At 40.3% G+C, this 19794-nt stretch overlaps 1 protein-coding gene across 1 annotated transcript; it reads left to right on the top strand.

Annotated features, from left to right (window-relative positions):
- Positions 1-805: 805 nt before the first annotated feature.
- On the top strand, positions 806-19676 carry topaz1 (testis and ovary specific TOPAZ 1). The gene is made up of 7 exons (XM_060824003.1): positions 806-871; positions 5413-5513; positions 10581-10743; positions 12234-12398; positions 14149-14352; positions 19186-19369; positions 19459-19676. The coding sequence occupies exons 2-7, from the start codon at positions 5430-5432 to the stop codon at positions 19673-19675; spliced, it is 1017 nt and encodes a 338-aa protein (XP_060679986.1). The 5' UTR covers positions 806-871; positions 5413-5429; the 3' UTR covers position 19676.
- Positions 19677-19794: the final 118 nt, after the last annotated feature.

Genomic DNA, 19794 nt, shown 5'->3' with positions numbered 1-19794 from the left:
ATTTGTGTCTATTGATGAATCTTGGTGGTTTTGCACCATTTCAGTTTAATCAGTACTGTGGTTCTCCCTCTACAATCCAAGTATGTATAGCACTTCAGTGTTCACCTAGAGAGTGAAAACAGGATAGTCAGCTCTAACCTCTTCCTTGGTGTGAGTCGTAGCTCACTGGCTAACTCTAATGTGTCAAATCACAAAGCCTGTGAAATGGAACACTGTCCTAGGCAATTAACCACATAACCTATATTGTCACTCCAAAGCAGTATTGAGAGAGTGCCATCTTTCAACTTGCGATGTTAAACCAAATCTCTTTCTACCCTCCTTTTGAGTATAGAAAATTGCATCTGAAGAAGAGCAGTTCTCTTCCAGTGACCTGGTTCAAATTTATACTTTGACCAGCATTATTTTTCTTAAAAAAAAATTAGTTATTACCACATTGATATTTGTAGGATATTGCTTTGCTCAAATTACTTGCCTTTCTGTAGTATTAACTACACTTCCGGTAAATTTTGTAAAGTTTGGGGACTTCCTTATAGCATGAAAGGTGCTTCATGATGCAAATCTTTATGTGAATCAAAATGACATTATTACCCCAGCTTAAAACCATCTGACTTGGCACAGGTCTTCCTGGTCTGCAGTATGTACGTTTGTGTCTCAGTGTCTCCTCATTCTGGTTTTTGAACTTTTTTCTTTGCTTTTCAGCAATACAAAGAAAAAGGAGAATGGAGCAAAATGGGAACTTTCTTTCAGAGCCTATATTGGAATGATGACGGTAAAAGTGACCTTCACAGAATTGCTACATGCATTGCAATTACTCTGATAAAAAATAAGGATAATGGAGCTGCAGTCCCTTTCTGCGAATTTGCAAAAGCAGGTGTGGCTCATTTGTTTAACATTTTCATGAAAATATCTTAGTGACTGGCTTAAGTTCTTAAAAAATGCATGACAGCTAGATTTCTTTGTTGTAACCAAAGCAATATCACTTTTGTTTATAACCAGTGCTTTTCAATATTGACTGTCTTTAGTTGTGCATTTCCTAATATGTTCACAGCCACATTCATTTAGATTGTCAAAGCCAAAGCTTAAAAGCTAATGGATGACTGCTAATAACCTCCAAGGGATTTGGGATCAGTTGCATCATTCACTGCTTGATTCCCATGCTCAATGTTGTTGAAAGCAGCAACTCACCCTTATAGTGATACGGTTCTTCTGCCTATTTGTGCCAACTGGCATTACTCATACCATTACATAAATCAAAATTTCCTAAGTGAAATTGTTAGCTGAAAGTTTGGAGTCTCAAGCCACCATGGAGCTCTAACAGTTGTAACACTTGTACTCCCAGTCTAACAGGCTGGTGTTCTCAATTACACGCTGTCCCACTCATAGTTTTACTTACTCTGGCAAGTCAGTCCATATATGCAGCACCTTTTGTGGAAAAAGTTGCCCCTCGGGTCCCTTGTAAACCTTCTCTTTCCCCCCCCCCCCCCCCACCTTAAATCAATGTCTTTTTCTCTGGGGGGAAAAGAGCATTGGCAATTACCTATGCCCCTCATGATTTTGTAAATCTCTACAAGGTCACCCTCCGCCTCCAATGCTCCATGGGGGGGAAAAGAAATGTCCCAGCTTATCCAGCATCTCCTTATAACTCAGACCCTCCAGTCTCTTTAAAAAAAAGTTGTTTTTTTTTGCAGTCTATCGGTGGCACAGTGGCTTAGTGGTTAGCACTTCTGCCTCACAGAATCAGGGATCTGGGTTCGATTCCTGCCTCAGGCAACTGTCTGTGTGGAGTTTGTACATTCTCCCCATGTCTGCGTGGGTTTCCTCCAGGTGTTCTGGTTTCCTCCCACAATCCAAAGATGTGCATGTCAGGTGAATTGACCACGCTAAGTTGCCCATAGTTAAGTGAATTAGTCAGGTGTGAGTATAGGGTAGAGGAATGGGTCTGGGTGGGTTACTCTTTGGAGGAGCGGTGTGGACTTGTTGGACCAAAGGGCCTGCTTCCATACAGTAGAGAATCTAATCTATGTCCAGTTTGATAACACCCTTCCTACAGCAAGGCAACCAGAATTGTATGCAGGAGTCCAGATGTGATCTTATAAACAATACTTCAAGTGTAGTGCCCTGTACTAGGGAATTTCAGGGGGGGGAATGAACTCAGCAGAGTCAGGAAGGGTGTTAAATTGAGAAGGGAAATGTTATAAAGTACTGTATTTGAGTGGTCAACACCAGTGAGGAAATGTATTGTGGATGGAATGGACAAACAGGTCTTCTGGAATGGCAGTGGCTTGGTGCAAATGAAATATGAAACGATGCTAGGATGGGAGAACATAAGAACAGGAATAGACCATTCAACCCATCTAGCCTGCCCCGACACACTATACCATGGCTGATCATCTCAGTACCAGTTTACTGCACTCTCTTGTTGAGACCTTTTTTTTGTTTATTTTCCTTTATTTTTGGTTTGGAATGGAGTTGCAGTTGAGAATTGAACTTTGAACAATAATGCACTTATAAAAAGAAAACAAAAGACTGATGTTCACTGTTAGAAACTGGCCTGAAATGATGATGCAGTTTAAATGTTGTTGTAAGGATATTGTGGATGATTTGGCAGCAAGATGTTATACTTGGGGACTGGCAGTTGTTTGGGTATTGATCGATCAATCAAGGGAGGATAGGTGCGGCTAGTCAATCACAGAGAACTTTGAAAAAGGGAAAAAATGAACTGGCTCTGACTGGTCAGGAAGTAAAGGCTTTAGTAACTACCACACTGGGAAACTGTATTTTGATTTTACTCCCTCCAGTTGTTCTGCAGTTATTGATTCGTTGAAAGTTCTGAGAAAAGAATCCTAGGCTATAAGATATAAACACAATTCTCCAGTGGTCTGCAGAATCTGTTTGCATTAACCAGGGAGTTCAGAATTCAAGCAAGATACCGTCCAATGTGCCTGTAATACACCCATTGTCCAAGGAATGAAATCCTGGTATTCCTCATTTGAAATACTTATTGATCTGGCAAATTACAGTTCTTTTATTTTTATCTCTAAACTGTCTGTCTGTTGGTATGAGAGTGGGGAGTTTACAATCAAAGAATGTTGGGTTTAGATCATAGAAATTAATTAGAGTGCCTTCTTCTTCTCTTCTGCTGGTTTATACTGTTAATTTTTTGTTTATTACAAACTTGATGTCCAACATCTGTTACTTATGAAGTTGGGTTAGGAACAATTCATAGAATAATACAGAACAGAAGACCCTTTGACCAACTAATCTGTACCATCAAAGCCATTCCTGATGAAGGGCTTCTGCCCGAAACTTCGATTTTCCTGCTCCTCGGATGCTGCCTGACCTGTGCATTTCCAGCACCACTATAATCTTGACTCTAGACTCTAATCTCCAGCATTTGCAGTCTTCACTTTCACCATCATAACCATACTACTACCTACACTAGTCCCACTTTCCTACTAGGCCCACAGTCTTGAATATTATGACACTTGGTGTTCATCTAAGTATCTTTTTAAAGGTTGAGATTTCCTGCCCAATTCTGCTGTTATTGCATTCCAGAACCACACCACCCTGTGGGTGTAAATGTTTTTCCTGAACTTCTCTCTAAACCTCCTGTTTTTTTTTACTTTAAAAAAAATTATGTCCCCTTGTTATTGACCCTTCAACTAAGGGAGTCTCCAGTACCACCTCATTATCAATCTGCTCAGAAACTTCTCAATTTGTCATCTTGAATTCTGTACTTGCGTCCTCTTCCTCCTGAGTAAAGAGATGTGAAGTACCATTTAACACACTACTGATGTCTTCCAACTTCATGTGCAGATTGCCCCCTGAATCTGTAATAGACCCTGCTCTTTCCCTGGTTATTCTCTCTCGCCTTGATATACTTGTAGAACATCTTGGGAATCTCTGTAATCTTCCTTGACAGCATTTTCTCATGTCCCCCCTTTTGCTCTCTTAATTACTTTCTTGACTCCTCCCACACCCCGCTCCTGTAGTGCCTTAGTTGTCTTGCTCTCTTTCTGCCTCTTTTTTTTAACACAGTCCTGAAAATTCCTAGACATCCAGGTTTCTGATGGCTTGTGCCTCCTATATTTAAATCTAAAGGGAACATGTTGACCCTGTACTTTCCTCTGTACCTTTTGAAAACTCTTGCTGTTCTCTTGTAGATTTACCCTCAAACAACTTTGTTTATTTTAATAAAATCTGCTTTACCCAATCCAAAACACTCTTTTTGTGTAGACCATTTCTTTTTCCGTAACAAACTTAAAATGTGTGGTAATATATTAAAACAGACAGCAGATGCTGGAGATTTGAAACAAAAACCGAAAAACTCAGCAGGTCTGGCACCATCTGAGAGTAGAAAACTGAGTTAACGTTTCAAGTCCACTGATGGTTCATCAGTTCTGCTGAAGAAATGAAGAGTCACCAGACTCGCAGCGTTAACTCTGCTTTCTTCCTACAGACATTGCTAGACCTGAGGTTTTCCGGCAACTTCAGTTTTAAAACATATGGTGTTCTGATTGCTGTCACTAAAATGCACACCCACTGCCAGTTTGAACAGATATCTGGTTTCATTTCCAGAATTAAGTCCCAAAACTGCACTGTCCCTTATGGGACAATCTAAAGATTGACATGAAGAGCTATCCTGTGTGCATTTCAAGAATTCTGCCCTCTTTGAACCCTTTATACAATGATTATCCCAATTAATGTTGAGGGTAATTGAAATCCCTTAGTTATCCAATTTGTTATTTTCTCACACCTTATTGAATTGACCACATAACTATTTCTTCAGTTACTTGCTGACTTTGTTTAGGAGTCTATAATAAACACCTAACTGTGTAACTGCCCCTTTTTTGTTCCTAAATTGTATATGAGATATCATCCCTCCTTGCTGTAACTGATTCCCTAACTGATCATGCGTCATTGAGGGTTATTTCATGTTTTAAGTTCACTGTGAATCCATTGATGGGCTGATTTTCGTTTGGCTTGCTATCCCTGTGTCATAACACTCTCCATATTCCTTAATATCTGTAGAAACCCATTGGTTTCGGTTTTTAACCTGCTTAATGATTAGGACTTTGCAATTCTCTGGGGCAGCGAATCCTAACGATTCACCACTTTGAGCAAACAAATTCCTCCTCCTGTCCTGCAATGACCTGCCCCTTATATTGAGATTATTTCCATTAGAAGCAACAGAAGAAAGTACAAAACAGGTTGATGGTATAGAGGTAGGATTTGCTTACTTGCTGCCTGTTAACTTTAATAAAAGCCTTTAATTTAGCTGGCACTATTATTTTCTTGTAAAGTAGGCACTTGCCAGACAATATTTATCACCCACGCATTGGCACAGTGAAGGTGAAGTGAAGCATTAGAATACAGAGTATAATGCAAGTTTGTTGGTGTTTCGGTTTTTAGTTTGCCAAAAGCCGCACATGAATGGTATGATCAAGCAATTGCTCATCAGAATTGGAACCTCTGTGATGGTTGCCTACTATAAAAGTGAGCAGTGGAGAAAGGTATGTTCAAGGTGCATCTATCTCAATGAAAAATAGCAAATTCAGTTTATTTGCTCCTTCATCCTTGCTTTGTCCTCTTTCTATTATTGTTCATCACCAAAGGATATTAAAAAATTTAGTTTTTGTCACCCTTGCACACTGCCCTTATGTCTTCACTCTTTTTATTGGGGAACTGGCTGACACCTAGAGACTTTTTATAATGTTATTTCAGTGAAGATGTTTGTCTCTTGTGTAATCCACAATACCGCTGGAATGTTACCAGTCACTATTTTTCTTAACTTAATTTACGAGTGGTAACTTGAGAAGTCAGTCAAGTACTGTGACACATGATGCAGGTATCATCATATCATCATATTTGAAAGGAGAGTTAAAAGCTATGGTTAGATGATGCTGACCATTGTTTTTGAAAGACTGTCAGAAGAAAAAGACGTGGGCATGATTGGGGAGATGTGAGAGAAGATGATGGGTTGAGCATGGTTGTAAAAGGATAATCTTCGAGGAGAAAGTGAGGACTGCAGATGCTGGAGATCAGAGCTGAAAATGTTTTGCTGGAAAAGCACAGCAGGTCAGGCAGCATCCGAGGAGCAGGAGAATCGATGTTTTGGGCATGAGCCCTTTAGGAATGAGGAAAGTGTGTCCAGCAGGCTAAGGTAGAAGGTAGGGAGGAGGGACTTGGGGGAGGGGCGTTGAGTTTGAGAACGTGGCTGAAGAGGATAATGTAAAAGGATAATGGTTATAATAAGTGAAAAGCTGAAGATGAGCAAGACTTCCGCCATCTTAAAAAGGGGGCTTTTTCTGGCTGTTTAAACAGTTGAGATATCATCCCATTTATGAGCAGTATTCAACGTTGCAGAAGTGAATGAGATTAAGGAAATATAAACATTTTGGCTTGAGGAAGGGAAGTATCTTGGCAATGGACAAAGAAAATCTCAACCTCGGTTTAGAGTTGATGGTGAAGTCCATAATAGTCGAACAAAGACAAAAATTGGAGTCATCAATGTTGGGATGATTTGATTCAGTTTCAATAATTGGGAGAATCCAGTGTTTTCCTCATGATTCCCATTGACTCCAGTTTTGTTAGAGCTCCTTGATGCCATGCTTTGTCAAATACTGCTTTGGATGTCAAGACCAGTTAATCTCGCCTCACCTCTGGGGTTCGGATCTTTTGTCCATGTTTGAACCAAAGCATTATTGAAGTCAAGGAACTGAGTGGCTCTGGCAGAACCTAAACGAAGTATCAGTGTGCATCATTTCATGGGTCAGTGAAAGAACATGCAGAAGAATTAAATACTCATCCTTTTGTAAGGGACTGTTATGAATTTGTAGACGGGTACTGTACCTTTAAGGGAGTTGAAACTTCTGGCTGGCAGAGTGTGCTGAAAGAAAATTTTTAAAATGTAACATTTGGTTGTGAAACAAATAGCTGGAGCTACGTTGCCATGGTACACAACAAATTCAAATTCGGCCAATCAGTTTAAATTATGCCACAGATACCAAAATCCAGTTGAGTTTGAATTTTACTATTTTGGATGACATCAAAACAATGAGCCAGTCTGATGTTTTAGGGTACATAAAATCGGATATTTGGAACAGTTGGGGAGCACCAGCAGAATAGCTGTGTGTAAGAAAATTATGTTGTAGGAGACTGAAGACAACCTAGAGGAATTTACAGAGGAAGGTTGATATCCAAAGATGACAACTGGTTTTTGTAAGGTTTGTGAAGGTTTGTAGCTCAGGTTGAGGTTTAGGGTGTAGGTTTGCTCGCTGAGCTGTAGGTTTGATATCCAGACGTTTCATTACCTGGCTAGGTAATATCATCAGTGGTAACCTCCAAGTGAAGCGAAGCTGTTGTCTCCTGCTTTCTATTTACATGTTTGCCCTGGATGGGGTTCCTGGGGTTTGTGGTGATGTCATTTCCTATTCATTTTCTGAGGGGTTGATAGATGGTATCTAGATCTGTTTGTTTATGGTGTTGTGGTTGGAGTGCCAGGCCTCTAGGAATTCTCTGGCTTGTCTTTGCTTAGCCTGTCCCAGGATAGATGTGTTGTCCCAGTCGAATTGGTGTTTTTTTTTCATCCATGTGTAGGACTACGAGGGAGAGAGGGTCATGTCTTTTTGTAGCTAGCTGATGTTCGTGTATCCTGGTGGCTAACTTTCTTCCTATGTAGTCCTTGCATGGAATTTTGTAGATGATGTTGGTTTTGTCCATGGGCTGTACTGGGTCTTTTAAGTTTGTTAGTTTTTGTTTGAGAGTGTTGGTGGGTTTGTGCGCTACTAGGATTCCGAGGGGTCTTAGTAGTCTGGCTGTCATTCGACGCAACAGCACTGTTCACCTCCATCAACATCGACCTGGCAAAGGAAACACTTACCACTCTTTTAGAAGAGACCATCACATACACACTAACCACCATTAATCACATTACCAACGAAAACATTGTGCCTCACCACCCACTTCACCTTCAACAACATAATCTACAAACAAACCAACGGCACACCCATGGGTTCTCCGCTATCAGGATTCATAGCAGAAGCGGTAATGCAAAGACTAGAACAAACGGCCCTACCAACCATCAAATCAAAAATCTGGGTCCGCTACGTAGGTGACACCTTTGTCATCACAAAACTAAACCAGATAGAAGAGACATTTAACATCATCGACAACACCCTCACAGGCATAAAGTTCACCAAGGAGGAAGAAATCGACAACAAACTCACGTTCCTGGACGTCACAGTAGATAGAAAGGACAACGGAGAACTACAAACCTGCGTATACAGAAAACCGACAAACTCTGACCAAATACTTAACTACACCAGCAACCATCCCAACACACACAAACGAAGCTGTAACAGAACACTATTCCAATGAGCCACCACACACTGCAGCACAGACTAACTTCGGAAAACAGCGGAGAACCACTTATACAACGTATTCAAGAAGAACGGATACTCAAAAAATAAAGTCCGCAGATTCCTCAAGAACAAACCACGACAAGCAGACCAAACACAGCCAGAAACCCTAACCACCTTACCATACATCAGAGGTTTCAGAAATGACAGCCAGACTACTAAGACCCCTCGGAATCCTAGTAGCACACAAACGCACCAACACTGCCAAACAAAAACTAACAAACTTAAAAGACTCAGTACAACCCATGGACAAAGCCAATGTCGTCTACAAAATTCCATGCAAGGACTGTCACAAACACTATGTAGGATAAACAGGAAGAAAGTTAGCCACCAGGATACACGAACACCAGCTAGCTACAAAAAGACATGACCCCCTCTCCCTCGTAGTCCTACACACGGATGAAAAAAATATACACCAATTCGACTGGGACAACACATCTATCCTGGGACAGGCTAAGCAAAGACATGCCAGAGAATTCCTAGAGGCCTGGCACTCCAACCACAACGCCATAAACAAACACATAGATCTAGATACCGTCTATCAACCCCTCAGAAAACGAACAGGAAATGACATCACCACAAACCCCGGGAACCCCATCCAGGACAAACATATAAACAGAAAGCAGGAGACAATAGCTTTGCTTCACTTGGAGGTCACCACTGATGATGTTATCTAGCCAGGTAATGAAATGTCTGGATATCAAACCCACAGCTCAGTGAGCAAAGCTACACCCTAAATGACAACTGGTTTTGAAAATTGATTTGCCGTAAACTTAAGAGGGAATGTATTGGAACGATATTATAGAGTGGGAGGTAAAGATAGGTTAAGAGAAAGGAGTTGTAAATAGTTGTTGTTTTATGTTTTGTTTTTGGACTTAAAGGATAAAATTAATTTTTTCTTTAAATAGTGATATTTGGGATCGTTCTGTGCCACTTGAATTTTAACAGATTATGGTGCGAGGTGCGCTTTTCTGTGTGTCTGGTTTAAATTAGCAGAAGGGTTTACCCTGTGTCGTAACAGGGACCACTTTTTTTTTTCTTTTTGGATTATAAATGAAGGATAGAAGTTGGACAATGACAGCTGAAAATCCAGAGAGAGGTTTTGCAACTTGAAAATCAAGTCAAATTGTGTGGTGTATATTTTAGCTACACAGGATTGTTATTTTTCGAAGTAATGATGGATCCAATGAGATAAGTGACACCAGGAGCATTTGAGTTGAGGAAAAGCTGCTTAATGATGGCCTTCAGATTAGTTCAACTGCAGTTTGTTACAGATCTTGGTAAACAGTGCATTTGGAGATAATGTAAGTCTGTAAACCAGATCTCTTGCCATCCATCTCCAAGAGTAAAAAGGGCAAAAAGATTCCAGAAACACAAAAAGAATTCTAATGCAAGGCATTCACTGGATCAACTTTAAATAAAAGATTGACATTTGATCCTCGCAATAATGATACAAAAATACTGAAAAATAACTCTCCACCTTTGTCGCTTGGACTTTGATTTACCGAATCTGTGTTCTCTGTATTTTTTTCTACCCAAATTGTTTTTGTCTGTCTTGTAAATTAATGTGTGTGTCCTTATCTTCCAAACCTCTACAACCTTAGATCAAGAATCTATCTCAGTTTTAGGTATATAAAGGGACTCTGTCTTCACAGTTCTCTGTGACATTGAATTTCAGCAGCTCAACCATCTGAGCATATAAAATCCTCCTCATCTTGTCTTAAATTATCCCCCCATTATTCTGAAACTAAGCCCTTTGATCCTAGACTCTGGCACAGTGTCATGGGAGAACTTTCTTTCTCAAAGAGTGAAGTGGTATTTTATTGATATTACCTTGAGTTGGGGGATTGGTCTAGCATCACTTCTAACAACTCTACAGGTCTTAACCCTTCCCTTATGTTTATCTACTGCCCTGTGGCCTTTTCTTTGACTCTACTGTTGCCTAGAAGCTGTTCAGGTCTGACAGAAGGTCATTGACCTGAAACATTAACTCTGTTTCTCTCTCCACAGATGCTGCTGACTACTTTCAACATTTTCTGTTTTTTATCTCTGACTTAGAACAACTGCAGTATTATTGTTTTGTTAGATTTAGAAGAGATTCAGGTTGAAAGTAAGTGTGTTGACTGATAATGCAATTGCATTTGTTATGTCTTGTCTCAGGCAAGGAAAGTTCTGGACACATTACAGGAAATTCCAGTGAATTTTACGATATTGAAGGGTCTTGTTAGTGAGTATACTGTATCAAGATGCCAGATCATTAATATTGCTGGAGATGCCTTTCTCAGAACAGGATGTGTGAATAAAGCACTTCGCCTATTAAGAGGTATGTCCTCGTATTCCAAATGATGAGAATCATCCTTAGCTGGGTGACTACAAATCACCTAATGCTTAAGTTAGGCTTTCCTTATCATTATCAAAATCAGAGTCTTTTGCTTGTGACTGTTACTTTCTGAAACATTTTATGGTGAGGTGAACAAAGAAATTAAATTTTCTGTTTATCTGCAAAAATCCTGGGGATTGCTGTAATCTCGTGACTATGGAGAGCTTCTAAGAAACTTTGTACTAGAACAGTTGGGTAACTTTTTAGTTTTGTTTCAGTTATCAGAGGAACATTTCTTTCGTCTTTCACTGAATTTTAATCTTTCTATTCTTCGTAATAGTCAAGGAAAATGCTTAGTATTTGCTTGCTTTGCTAAATGTGGGAATTTACGATAATATAATCTATCTGAATCATTGTGTCTTTGCTAGAGTTGTCAAAATCAAACTCAAATTTATTGAACTTTTCCTTTTAAGTTTCATGCTGATTTGGGGTAGGAGGAGGTCACTCAGCCCCTTGACTCTATTCCACCAAACCATTCGCTGACATACTAGATGCCTTAACCCTTCAATACCTTTACCCATCAAAAATCAAACAAACCTGGCTTTTAAATTGTCTAATGGCCCTCCAGCCTTTGACAGCATTCTCAGTGGGGGAGAAAGAGTTCCACTACCCTTTTGAAGAATTGCTTACTGACATCACCTCTGGTCAGCAGTTAGTGATTTTTAAATTGCTTGTATAGCTAAAATTTTGAAGGACAGTTAATCTTATTTGTAGTGTTTTGTATTGTGGGTGTTACATTGCCCCAGTGGATGTGTTTCAGGTGCACAACATTTACTAAAAGGAACCAGTGGTTATGAAACTTTTTGTTAACAACTAATTAGTCATGGCAAGAGACCACATGGATCATCTATCATTCCTAACCTACCTGAATTCACTCATCACTGCAAACAAATTCCTCAGAATTAATGGGAACTTTAAGGAAACTTCAAATATTTTTTTTTCCTCTAATCCCAGTAAATGTACATGCATTTTTTATATTAATGTGTAAATTTTCATTTGACTTTTGGATTAAAAAGTATTTCAAGGAAACACATACTTATTTGAAACATTCCAATGTGTTGTCAAGTCAGCACAGTAATTTTGTTAAGACAAACTGTTACTTACATTTATATTAAACACAATAAGAGTAACATAAATTTCTTACAAACAACATTATTGTTCTTTGCTTATGTGAGAACCTGCATTTGTGGTGTCTGTCATGTGGTATGCAAGGGGAATGTGGAGATGAGAGTTCTGGCCCTTCTTTGCTGTAACCGTATCAATGGCATTGTTAATGACTTATATTCTGGACCAACTGGCTGGTCACTTAGAGGACTCACATTGATCTAGATGGTTAGGTCTTGCAAAATGAAATCAGCAATCACCGCTTTGCTGCTGAAATTATCCAGATAAAATCTCTTCTTATTCTCAATGTATATATTTTTAATACACAGAATCTGGTTGGATAATCTGTACTCCAGCTTGGCCCTGTGATGATTTGGATGTTCTCAATCGACACAACTTTTTGTTTAGCCTTGCTGATGCAACTCTTAAGAATAACATGTATTGTGAAACACTGGAAATTTTGCAGAACTTGCCTGGATTCCAGAAAATAAATGGTAAGTGCATTGAAACAATCTAGTATTGCACAGATCTTGTGAATTTGGAGGACAGTACACTTATTTTACAAGAATGTTGTGTCAACCATTAGTTTGTTTCTGAATTTTGTATTCATCCGAATTCAATATTTCAAATTCTATTTTTCATTGAGCATTGAACATATTTAAATTACATGGTTACATTTAGAGTCATAGAGATGGAAAAAGACCCTTCAGTCCAACCCGTCCATGCCAACCAGATATCCCAACCCAATCGAGTCCCACCTGCCAGCACCCGGCCCATATCCCTCCAAACCCTTCCTATTCATATACCCATCCAAATGCCTCTTAAATGTTGCAATTGTATTAGCCTCTACCACTTCCTTTGGCAGCTCATTCTGTACCCGTACCACCCTCTGAAAAAGTTGCCCCTTAGGTCTCTTTTATATCTTTTCCCCTCTCACCCTAAACCTACACCCTCTAGTTCTGGACTCCCTGACTCCAGGGAAAAGACTTTTGACTGTTTATCCTATCCATGCCCTTCATAATTTTGTAAACCTCTATAAGGTCACCCCTCAGCCTCTGATGGTCCAGGGAAAACAGCCCCAGCCTGTTCATCCTCTCCCTATAGCTCAAATCCTCCAACCCTGGCAACATCCTTGTCAATCTTTTCTGGAGATTTCATTACATGAACGCTTACTTCAGACTTCCCTGTCTGGTCAAACATCTTTTTTGTCCCCAATTTGTAATAATTTTACAGTAACTAAATAGGTATTCAAAAAATGTATTGAAAACAACATACTGGTCAGCCCATAAACCTTAGAGTGGTTTCTACCTGGTTTTACCTAATAGACACTACAGTCTGGATAGTTTACACACCCCCAGGAAAAGGGAGAGCTGTGGTGAGTTAGGGAAGGTCATGGTCTCTTTGGCTTGATTGCAGATGTTACATTTTATTAGTGACCTTGGTGGCAAATCCAACACAGAATTGGTTCAGGAAAATGGCCAAACCAGCACCACCACCTCAAAGGCAGTCAGGGTGGGTAATAATTCCTAAACTTGCCAACAACAAATAAATAAACCAGACTCCCAGCATGATTTGTGAATACTGGGTGCAGATGAGATGAAGATGAGCTGTGATGTGTGAAATGTGAAGCCTGCCTAGAATATCATTAAGCCAACTGATTAAAAATAACTAAATACTCGAGGGTGGAATCATGACTGAAATGTAGCCCAGTGTGAGGAAGCAAGTGGAAAAAATCTGGATGGAGAAGCTGAACATTGAGAGATTGAGATCATTGGATCCACATCTGCAATCAACTAAAACCAAGCATATACCAAATCTTCAGGAATTTTCTCCTTCTTTCATGGGATGCGGCATTGCTGTTGAGGCCAGTATTTGTTGCCCATTCCTAATTATCCTTGCAATTGGGTAGCTTGCTAAGTCATTTGAGTGCAATTAAAAGTCAACCACAATACTGTGCCAGTTAAATTTCATCACAAGTATCTGTCCTAGTTCTTTGTAATTCCTAGGATCTTGGAGGAGGAGGGAGACATTGCAAAACAATTTATATTTGTTTTATACTGTCTTAAAGAAACCACTTCACTTGTTGCTAAACAAAGTCTAATACAAAGCTCAATAAGGAGTTATTCAGAAAAATAACCAAAAGCTTGGTAAGATTTGAGGAAAATCTTGAAGAGAAATTTCCTTTTGAAAAAATTTACAATTTCTTTTGACAAACAAGTTAAAGTTTTTATTTATGTAATGCAGGTATCATGGATATCTCACTGTATGTCAATATTTTCAACAATCTGCTGCAAGAGTGCATCCAGAATAATTGTCTTGGGGTATCAACTGACACACTGGAGTTTATGAGATCAGCAAACATTCCTGTAAACACTTTGGCTGTAAGAAACTTAATTACAGCTTTAGGAAGATCTTGTTTGTGGCCAAAAGCAAGAAAACAGTATAAGAGTAAGTCTGTGTCAAGATTGTATTCTTGTTCATTTGTCTAAAATTCCATTTTGTCCTAGAAAATAGCGGAAAATCCATTAATTGGCCAGCACCGTTAATTTCTGTCTGTTACCAAATATTTACTTGCCTTGCTGTTTTGTCATTTCCTGTCAGGTCATTTATTTGTATTTTCTTCTATTTATTTATTGGGTATGTATGTCATTGACAGGGCATTTAAAACTCATCCCCAGTTGCCCCTGAGAAGGTGATGGTGAGTCAGTCTGTGGGGTGTAGGTCAGGGGCAGGAAGGGAAACCACAGGCTCTGATGCTGCTTCTGGCCTGAGCACAGCCACCTTACTCCAGTGATTGGAACTTGGTGGATTCCCTGATCTGGGCCCTGCTGTAGGTATACCCATAGTTGGTTAATAAAGGATTCCTGTCTTTAACATGATAGTGAAAGGATGATAATGTAGTTCCGTGTCAGGATGGTGTAATTCTCTTCTGCTGCTCAACACTTCCGTCTCACCCATCCCACTCAGTGCAAAGACTGCCAGCACTACATGTCCCTTCTGGCCTGTGTAGCTGGGCAACAAGGAAGTGCACAAAGGTGATAAATGACAGCACCAGGCCAGCGAACCTCGAGAATGTGTAACCCAATAAGATCTCTTTTAGGCCTCTTCTAGGATATTTCATGGTTGGGGAATAGGGAAAGACCAGAGAGCTTTTGTCCTCATGCACTGGCCAGCATGGTTTTGGGGAAGGTTTGACGTGGATCTGATGGTATTTTTCTGCCTATCAGTTTTTATTGCATCATGGGGTAGAGGTGTGTTAAAATGAGGTACCATCTGCCTGTCTGGTTCTAGTTGCTGTTAGCAATCCCACTACACTACACAGGTAGCATACACACTGTTCTCTTGAGGACCTGAATATTGTCCATCTTCCAACCAGCACAACTCAAAGCAGTTACATTTGTATGTCTTACTTGCTATTTGCTATCATGTTTCCTAAATGGCTGTATTTTAGAACTGGTTCACTAGAAATCATAGAGCCATAGAGATATACAGCACGGAAACAGACTGTTCGGTCCAACTCGTCCGTGCCGACCAGATGTCCCAACCCAAATTTAGTCCCACCTGCTGGCACCCAGCCCATATCCCTCCAAATCCTTCCTATTCATATACCCATCCAGATGCCTTTTAAATGTTACAATTGTACTGGCCTGCGCCACTTCCTCTGGCAGCTCACTTCATACACGTAATACCCCCTCTGCATGAAAAAGTTGCCCCTTAGGTCTCTTTTATATCTTTCCCCTCTCACCCTGAACCTATGCCCTCTAGTTCTGGACACCCCCACCCCAGGGAAAAGACTTTGTCTATTTATCTTGTCCATGCCCCTCCATGATTTTATAAACCTCTATAAGGTCACCCCTCAGCCTCTGACGCACCTGGGAAAACAGCCCCAGCCTATTCAACCTCTCCCGATAGCTCAAATCATCCTTGTAAATCTTTTCTGAACCCTTCACAACATCTTTCTGATAGGAAGGAGATCAGAATTGCACACAATATTTCAAAAGTGGCCTAACCAATGTCCTGTACAGCTGCAACCTGACCTCCCAACTCCTGTACTCAATACTCTGACCAATAAAGGCAAGCATACCAAATGCCGCCTTCACTATCCTGTCTACCGGCAACTCTACTTTCAAGGAGCTATGACCCTGCACTCCAAGGTGTCTCTTTTTCAGCAACACTCCCTTGGACTAAGAGTTGCTTTCCCAAAATGCAGCACCTTGCATCTATCGAAATTAAACTCCATCTGCCACTCTTCAGCCCATTGGACCATCTGATCAAGATCCCATTGTAATCTGAGGTAACCTCCTTCGCTGTCCACTACACTGACAATTTTGGTGTCATCTGCAAACTTACCAGCTCTACATCGTATGCTCACATCCAAATCATTTTTATAAATAATGAAAATTAGTGGATCCAGCATCAATTCTTGTGGCACTCCACTGGTCACAGGCCTCCAGTCTGAAAGGCAACCCTCCACCACCACCCTCTGTCTTCTACATTTGAGCCAGTTCTGTATCCAAATGGCTACTTCTCCCCGTATTCATGAGATGGAACCTTGTCAAATGCCTTATTGAAGTCCATATAGATCACGTCCACCGTTCTGCCCTCATCAATCCTCTGTTACGTCTTCAAAAAATTGCGTCAAGTTTGTGAGACATGATTTCCCATGCACAAAGCCATGTTGACTATCCCTAATTAGTCCTTGCCTTTCCAAATACATGTACATCCTGTCCTCAGGATTCCCTCCAACAACTTGCCCATCATCGACGTCAGGCTCACCCGGTCTGTAGTTCCTTGGCTTGTCCTTACCACCTTTCTTAAATAGTGGCACCATGTTAGCCAACTTCCAGTCTGCCAGCATCTCACCTGTGACTATTGATGATAAAAATATCTCCACAAGGGGCCTAGCAATCAATTCCCTCACTTCCCACAGAATTCTAGGGTACACCTGATCAGGTCCTGGGGATTTATCCTCTTTTATGCATTTCATGACATCCAGCACTTCCTCCTCTGTAATATGGACATTTTTCAAAATGTCACCATCTATTTCCCCACATTCTATATTGTCCATGTCCTTTTCCACAGTAAATACTGATGCAAAATACTTGTTTCGTATCTCCCCCATCTCCTGTGGCTCCACACAAAGGGCACCTTGCTAATCTTTGAGGGGCCCTATTCTCTCCCTAGTTACCCTTTTGTTCTTAATGTATTTGTAAAAACCCTTGGATTCTCCTTAACTCTATTTGCCAAAGCTATCTCATGTCCTCTTTTTGCCCTCCTGATTTCCGTCTTTAGTGAATTACTTTATGTCCTAAGGGTCTGATGAGGTATTTGGTAATATATCATTCTCTTCCATTTTAGGTTTTTTCCCCTTTCAAGGTTCTTGAAATAAAAAGCTGATCATTGTAAAAGTGATCATGAAGTTCTTAGATAATCATTAAAAAGGCCAATCGCTTCATTAACAGGGACAGAATCTGGCCTCCCTGACCCAGATTGGTCTCTTACAAATGTTGACTCTTTGAAGTCAAGCTGAGTTAACAACTGTTTTAAGTCAAATATGCTACGTAACTGGGTCCAAGAGCAATACCAGCCGCCACACTGAAAATAAATGCCAGAGATACCCACATCCTGCGAATTTATTTCACTTTCTTCCCATTTTTCTTTCCTCAGCACCTATTAGATTTATTGCAAGCATTTCACTGCAATTTATTATTTCAGACAGCTACATTACCACTTCCTGATCATGCAGTCTTAATACTTTGGAGCCAATAAATTGCTTTTGTAATTTAGTTATGGTTGTTTTGGCAGAGTATGATTTTGCACACTGCAAATTATTCAATGACCAGTTATTCTTTGGGTTATTGCTGATGCTGTTTGAGTATAATTGTTTGCTCGAGCACCGGCTAATTCTTGTCCTTTAGTTTGAATATCCAAATGAATGTCTGTTTTAACCGAAAGTCCTTCACCATTATAGTGTTCATTAGCAGAGGGATTGAACTTGAGTCGTGAGGTGATGTTGCAGCCGTATAGGACCTTGGTAAGGCCACATTTGGAGTACTGTGTGCAGTTCTGGTCGCCTCACTTTAGGAAAGATGTGGAAGCTTTGGAGAGGGTGCAGAGGAGATTTACCAGGATGTTGCCTGGAATGGAGAATAGGTCGTACAAGGATAGGTTGAGAGTGCTAGGCCTTTTCTCATTGGAACAGTGAAGGATGAGGGGTGTCTTGATAGAGGTTTATAAGATGATCAGGGGAATAGATAGACAGAGACTTTTTCCCCGGGTACATAAATTTAAGGTGAAGGGTGGAAGGTATGGGGGGATGTCAGGGGTAGGTTCTTTACCCAGAGAGTGGTGGGGGCATGGAATGCGCTGCCTGTGGGAGTGGCAGAGTCAGAATCATTGGTGACCGTTAAGCGGCAATTGGATAGGTACATGGATAGGTGCTTAAGCTAGGACAAATGTTCGGCACAACATCGTGGGCCAAAGGGCCTGTTCTGTGCTGTATTGTTCTATGTTCTATAGCATTCCTGCAGATGTTGGTGCTGACTACTCAAGTTCTGGACTGCAGCTTGAACTGGCAATCCTTTATCAGATGAACATGTTGGCACTGAACCATTCATGCTAGTTAGTAATGGAGGAGCTGAATAGATTGCCAGTCAGCACCTTAAACATTATTTCTAACTTGGTACTTCGCCCAAGTAATCATTGTTAGCATAGGTATAAACCAGCTTACAGGACACTGCTATCCTGAGATTAATTTAAGAAAACCGTTACAATGAAGTTTGTTTCCCTTGTCTGAAGATTCTGAAACTATGGTTTATAACCTCCAAGTGATTGGCCATTTTGGATTGAAATGAGAGGCATGGTTTGCGAATCTGAGATCGTCCCAGAAATCTGTGGATGCTCAGTCGCATACTCCGACATTAAGGGAATTGAAGGATGAGAGCATGGTGCAGTCAATTGGAGTTTAGGCAAAAGCACAGTTGGTACCTTGTTGAATACTGGGCTAGGCGCTATTTGTGCTTCTATTCGTTGTACTCCTGTGCAAATCCATTCTGGCAGGGACATTAATTCAACTGAATGCAAGTTATATGCATTTAAGAAAATAAAGTCTTGCTTAATGTCTTAACTTTTTATGTACTTTTGATACATGGTAGCCAATTGTGCATACAGCAACCTCGCACAATGCAATAATTGTCGTGTAATATGAGAGTTGAGAGATAACGATTGGTCCCGGGGTATGAGATAGAAAGAAATGAAAATAATTCTGATTTCTTTTTGCAGAAGCTTTGTCCAGTGGGTGCTATCCACCAGTTGAGGAAAACCTGTACCGTAAACTGCTCCCGATTCCGTGCTTCCTGTCAGAAGTGGAAATGTTATTGGCAACTGAAATGTTCCTTGTTATGAATGCTAGCAACATTCAGAGCCCCAGCGTCTCCAAACAATCTCTGCAGATTGTACTGAGAAGGTTTAAGTCCTTTCCTTTAAAGCTGTAACTTTGCTTTATCATTCAGCAAGTAGGCGATTTATTCTAATTTGTTTTTTGGATTTTCAAAGGAATGAAGATGAGAAGAATCCGTTGACAAATGGAGATTATGAAGCAGCTGTAGACAGATTACTGGTTGCTGCTCGAATGTCCGAACCAAAGCTTCAGATAAAGCACACAACAGTCAACATTGCAAAAGAAGAAGTTTTTAGTTTAGAATATTCCTCTGCTCTGAAGTGGCTGGAATGGAACATGAAATGGGCTGGCAAGGTTTGGCTGTTCGACTAATTATGACAGAGATTGCTCCAGCCTGAATATTAAATATTTGAGTTATGTGTTAAATTGCCAATCACTGAACAATAAAACTATTTGATGCTGAAAATCTCTCTCTTCTGTAAACTAAGGAA

This window comes from Hemiscyllium ocellatum, chromosome 4, assembly GCF_020745735.1.
Source record: "Hemiscyllium ocellatum isolate sHemOce1 chromosome 4, sHemOce1.pat.X.cur, whole genome shotgun sequence".
Classification (NCBI taxonomy): Eukaryota; Metazoa; Chordata; class Chondrichthyes; order Orectolobiformes; family Hemiscylliidae; genus Hemiscyllium; species Hemiscyllium ocellatum.
Note: the sequence above shows the minus strand (reverse complement) of the source record. Positions and strands in the feature narration are given on the sequence as shown.

Coding starts and splice junctions, on each gene's coding strand:
- topaz1 (XM_060824003.1), top strand. CDS start 5,430: ATGAATGGTATGATCAAGCAATTGCTCATCAGAATTGGAACCTCTGTG. Junction 5,514..10,580: donor AAAGTGAGCAGTGGAGAAAG/GTATGTTCAAGG, acceptor GTCTTGTCTCAG/GCAAGGAAAGTTCTGGACAC. Junction 19,370..19,458: donor CTGCAGATTGTACTGAGAAG/GTTTAAGTCCTT, acceptor GGATTTTCAAAG/GAATGAAGATGAGAAGAATC.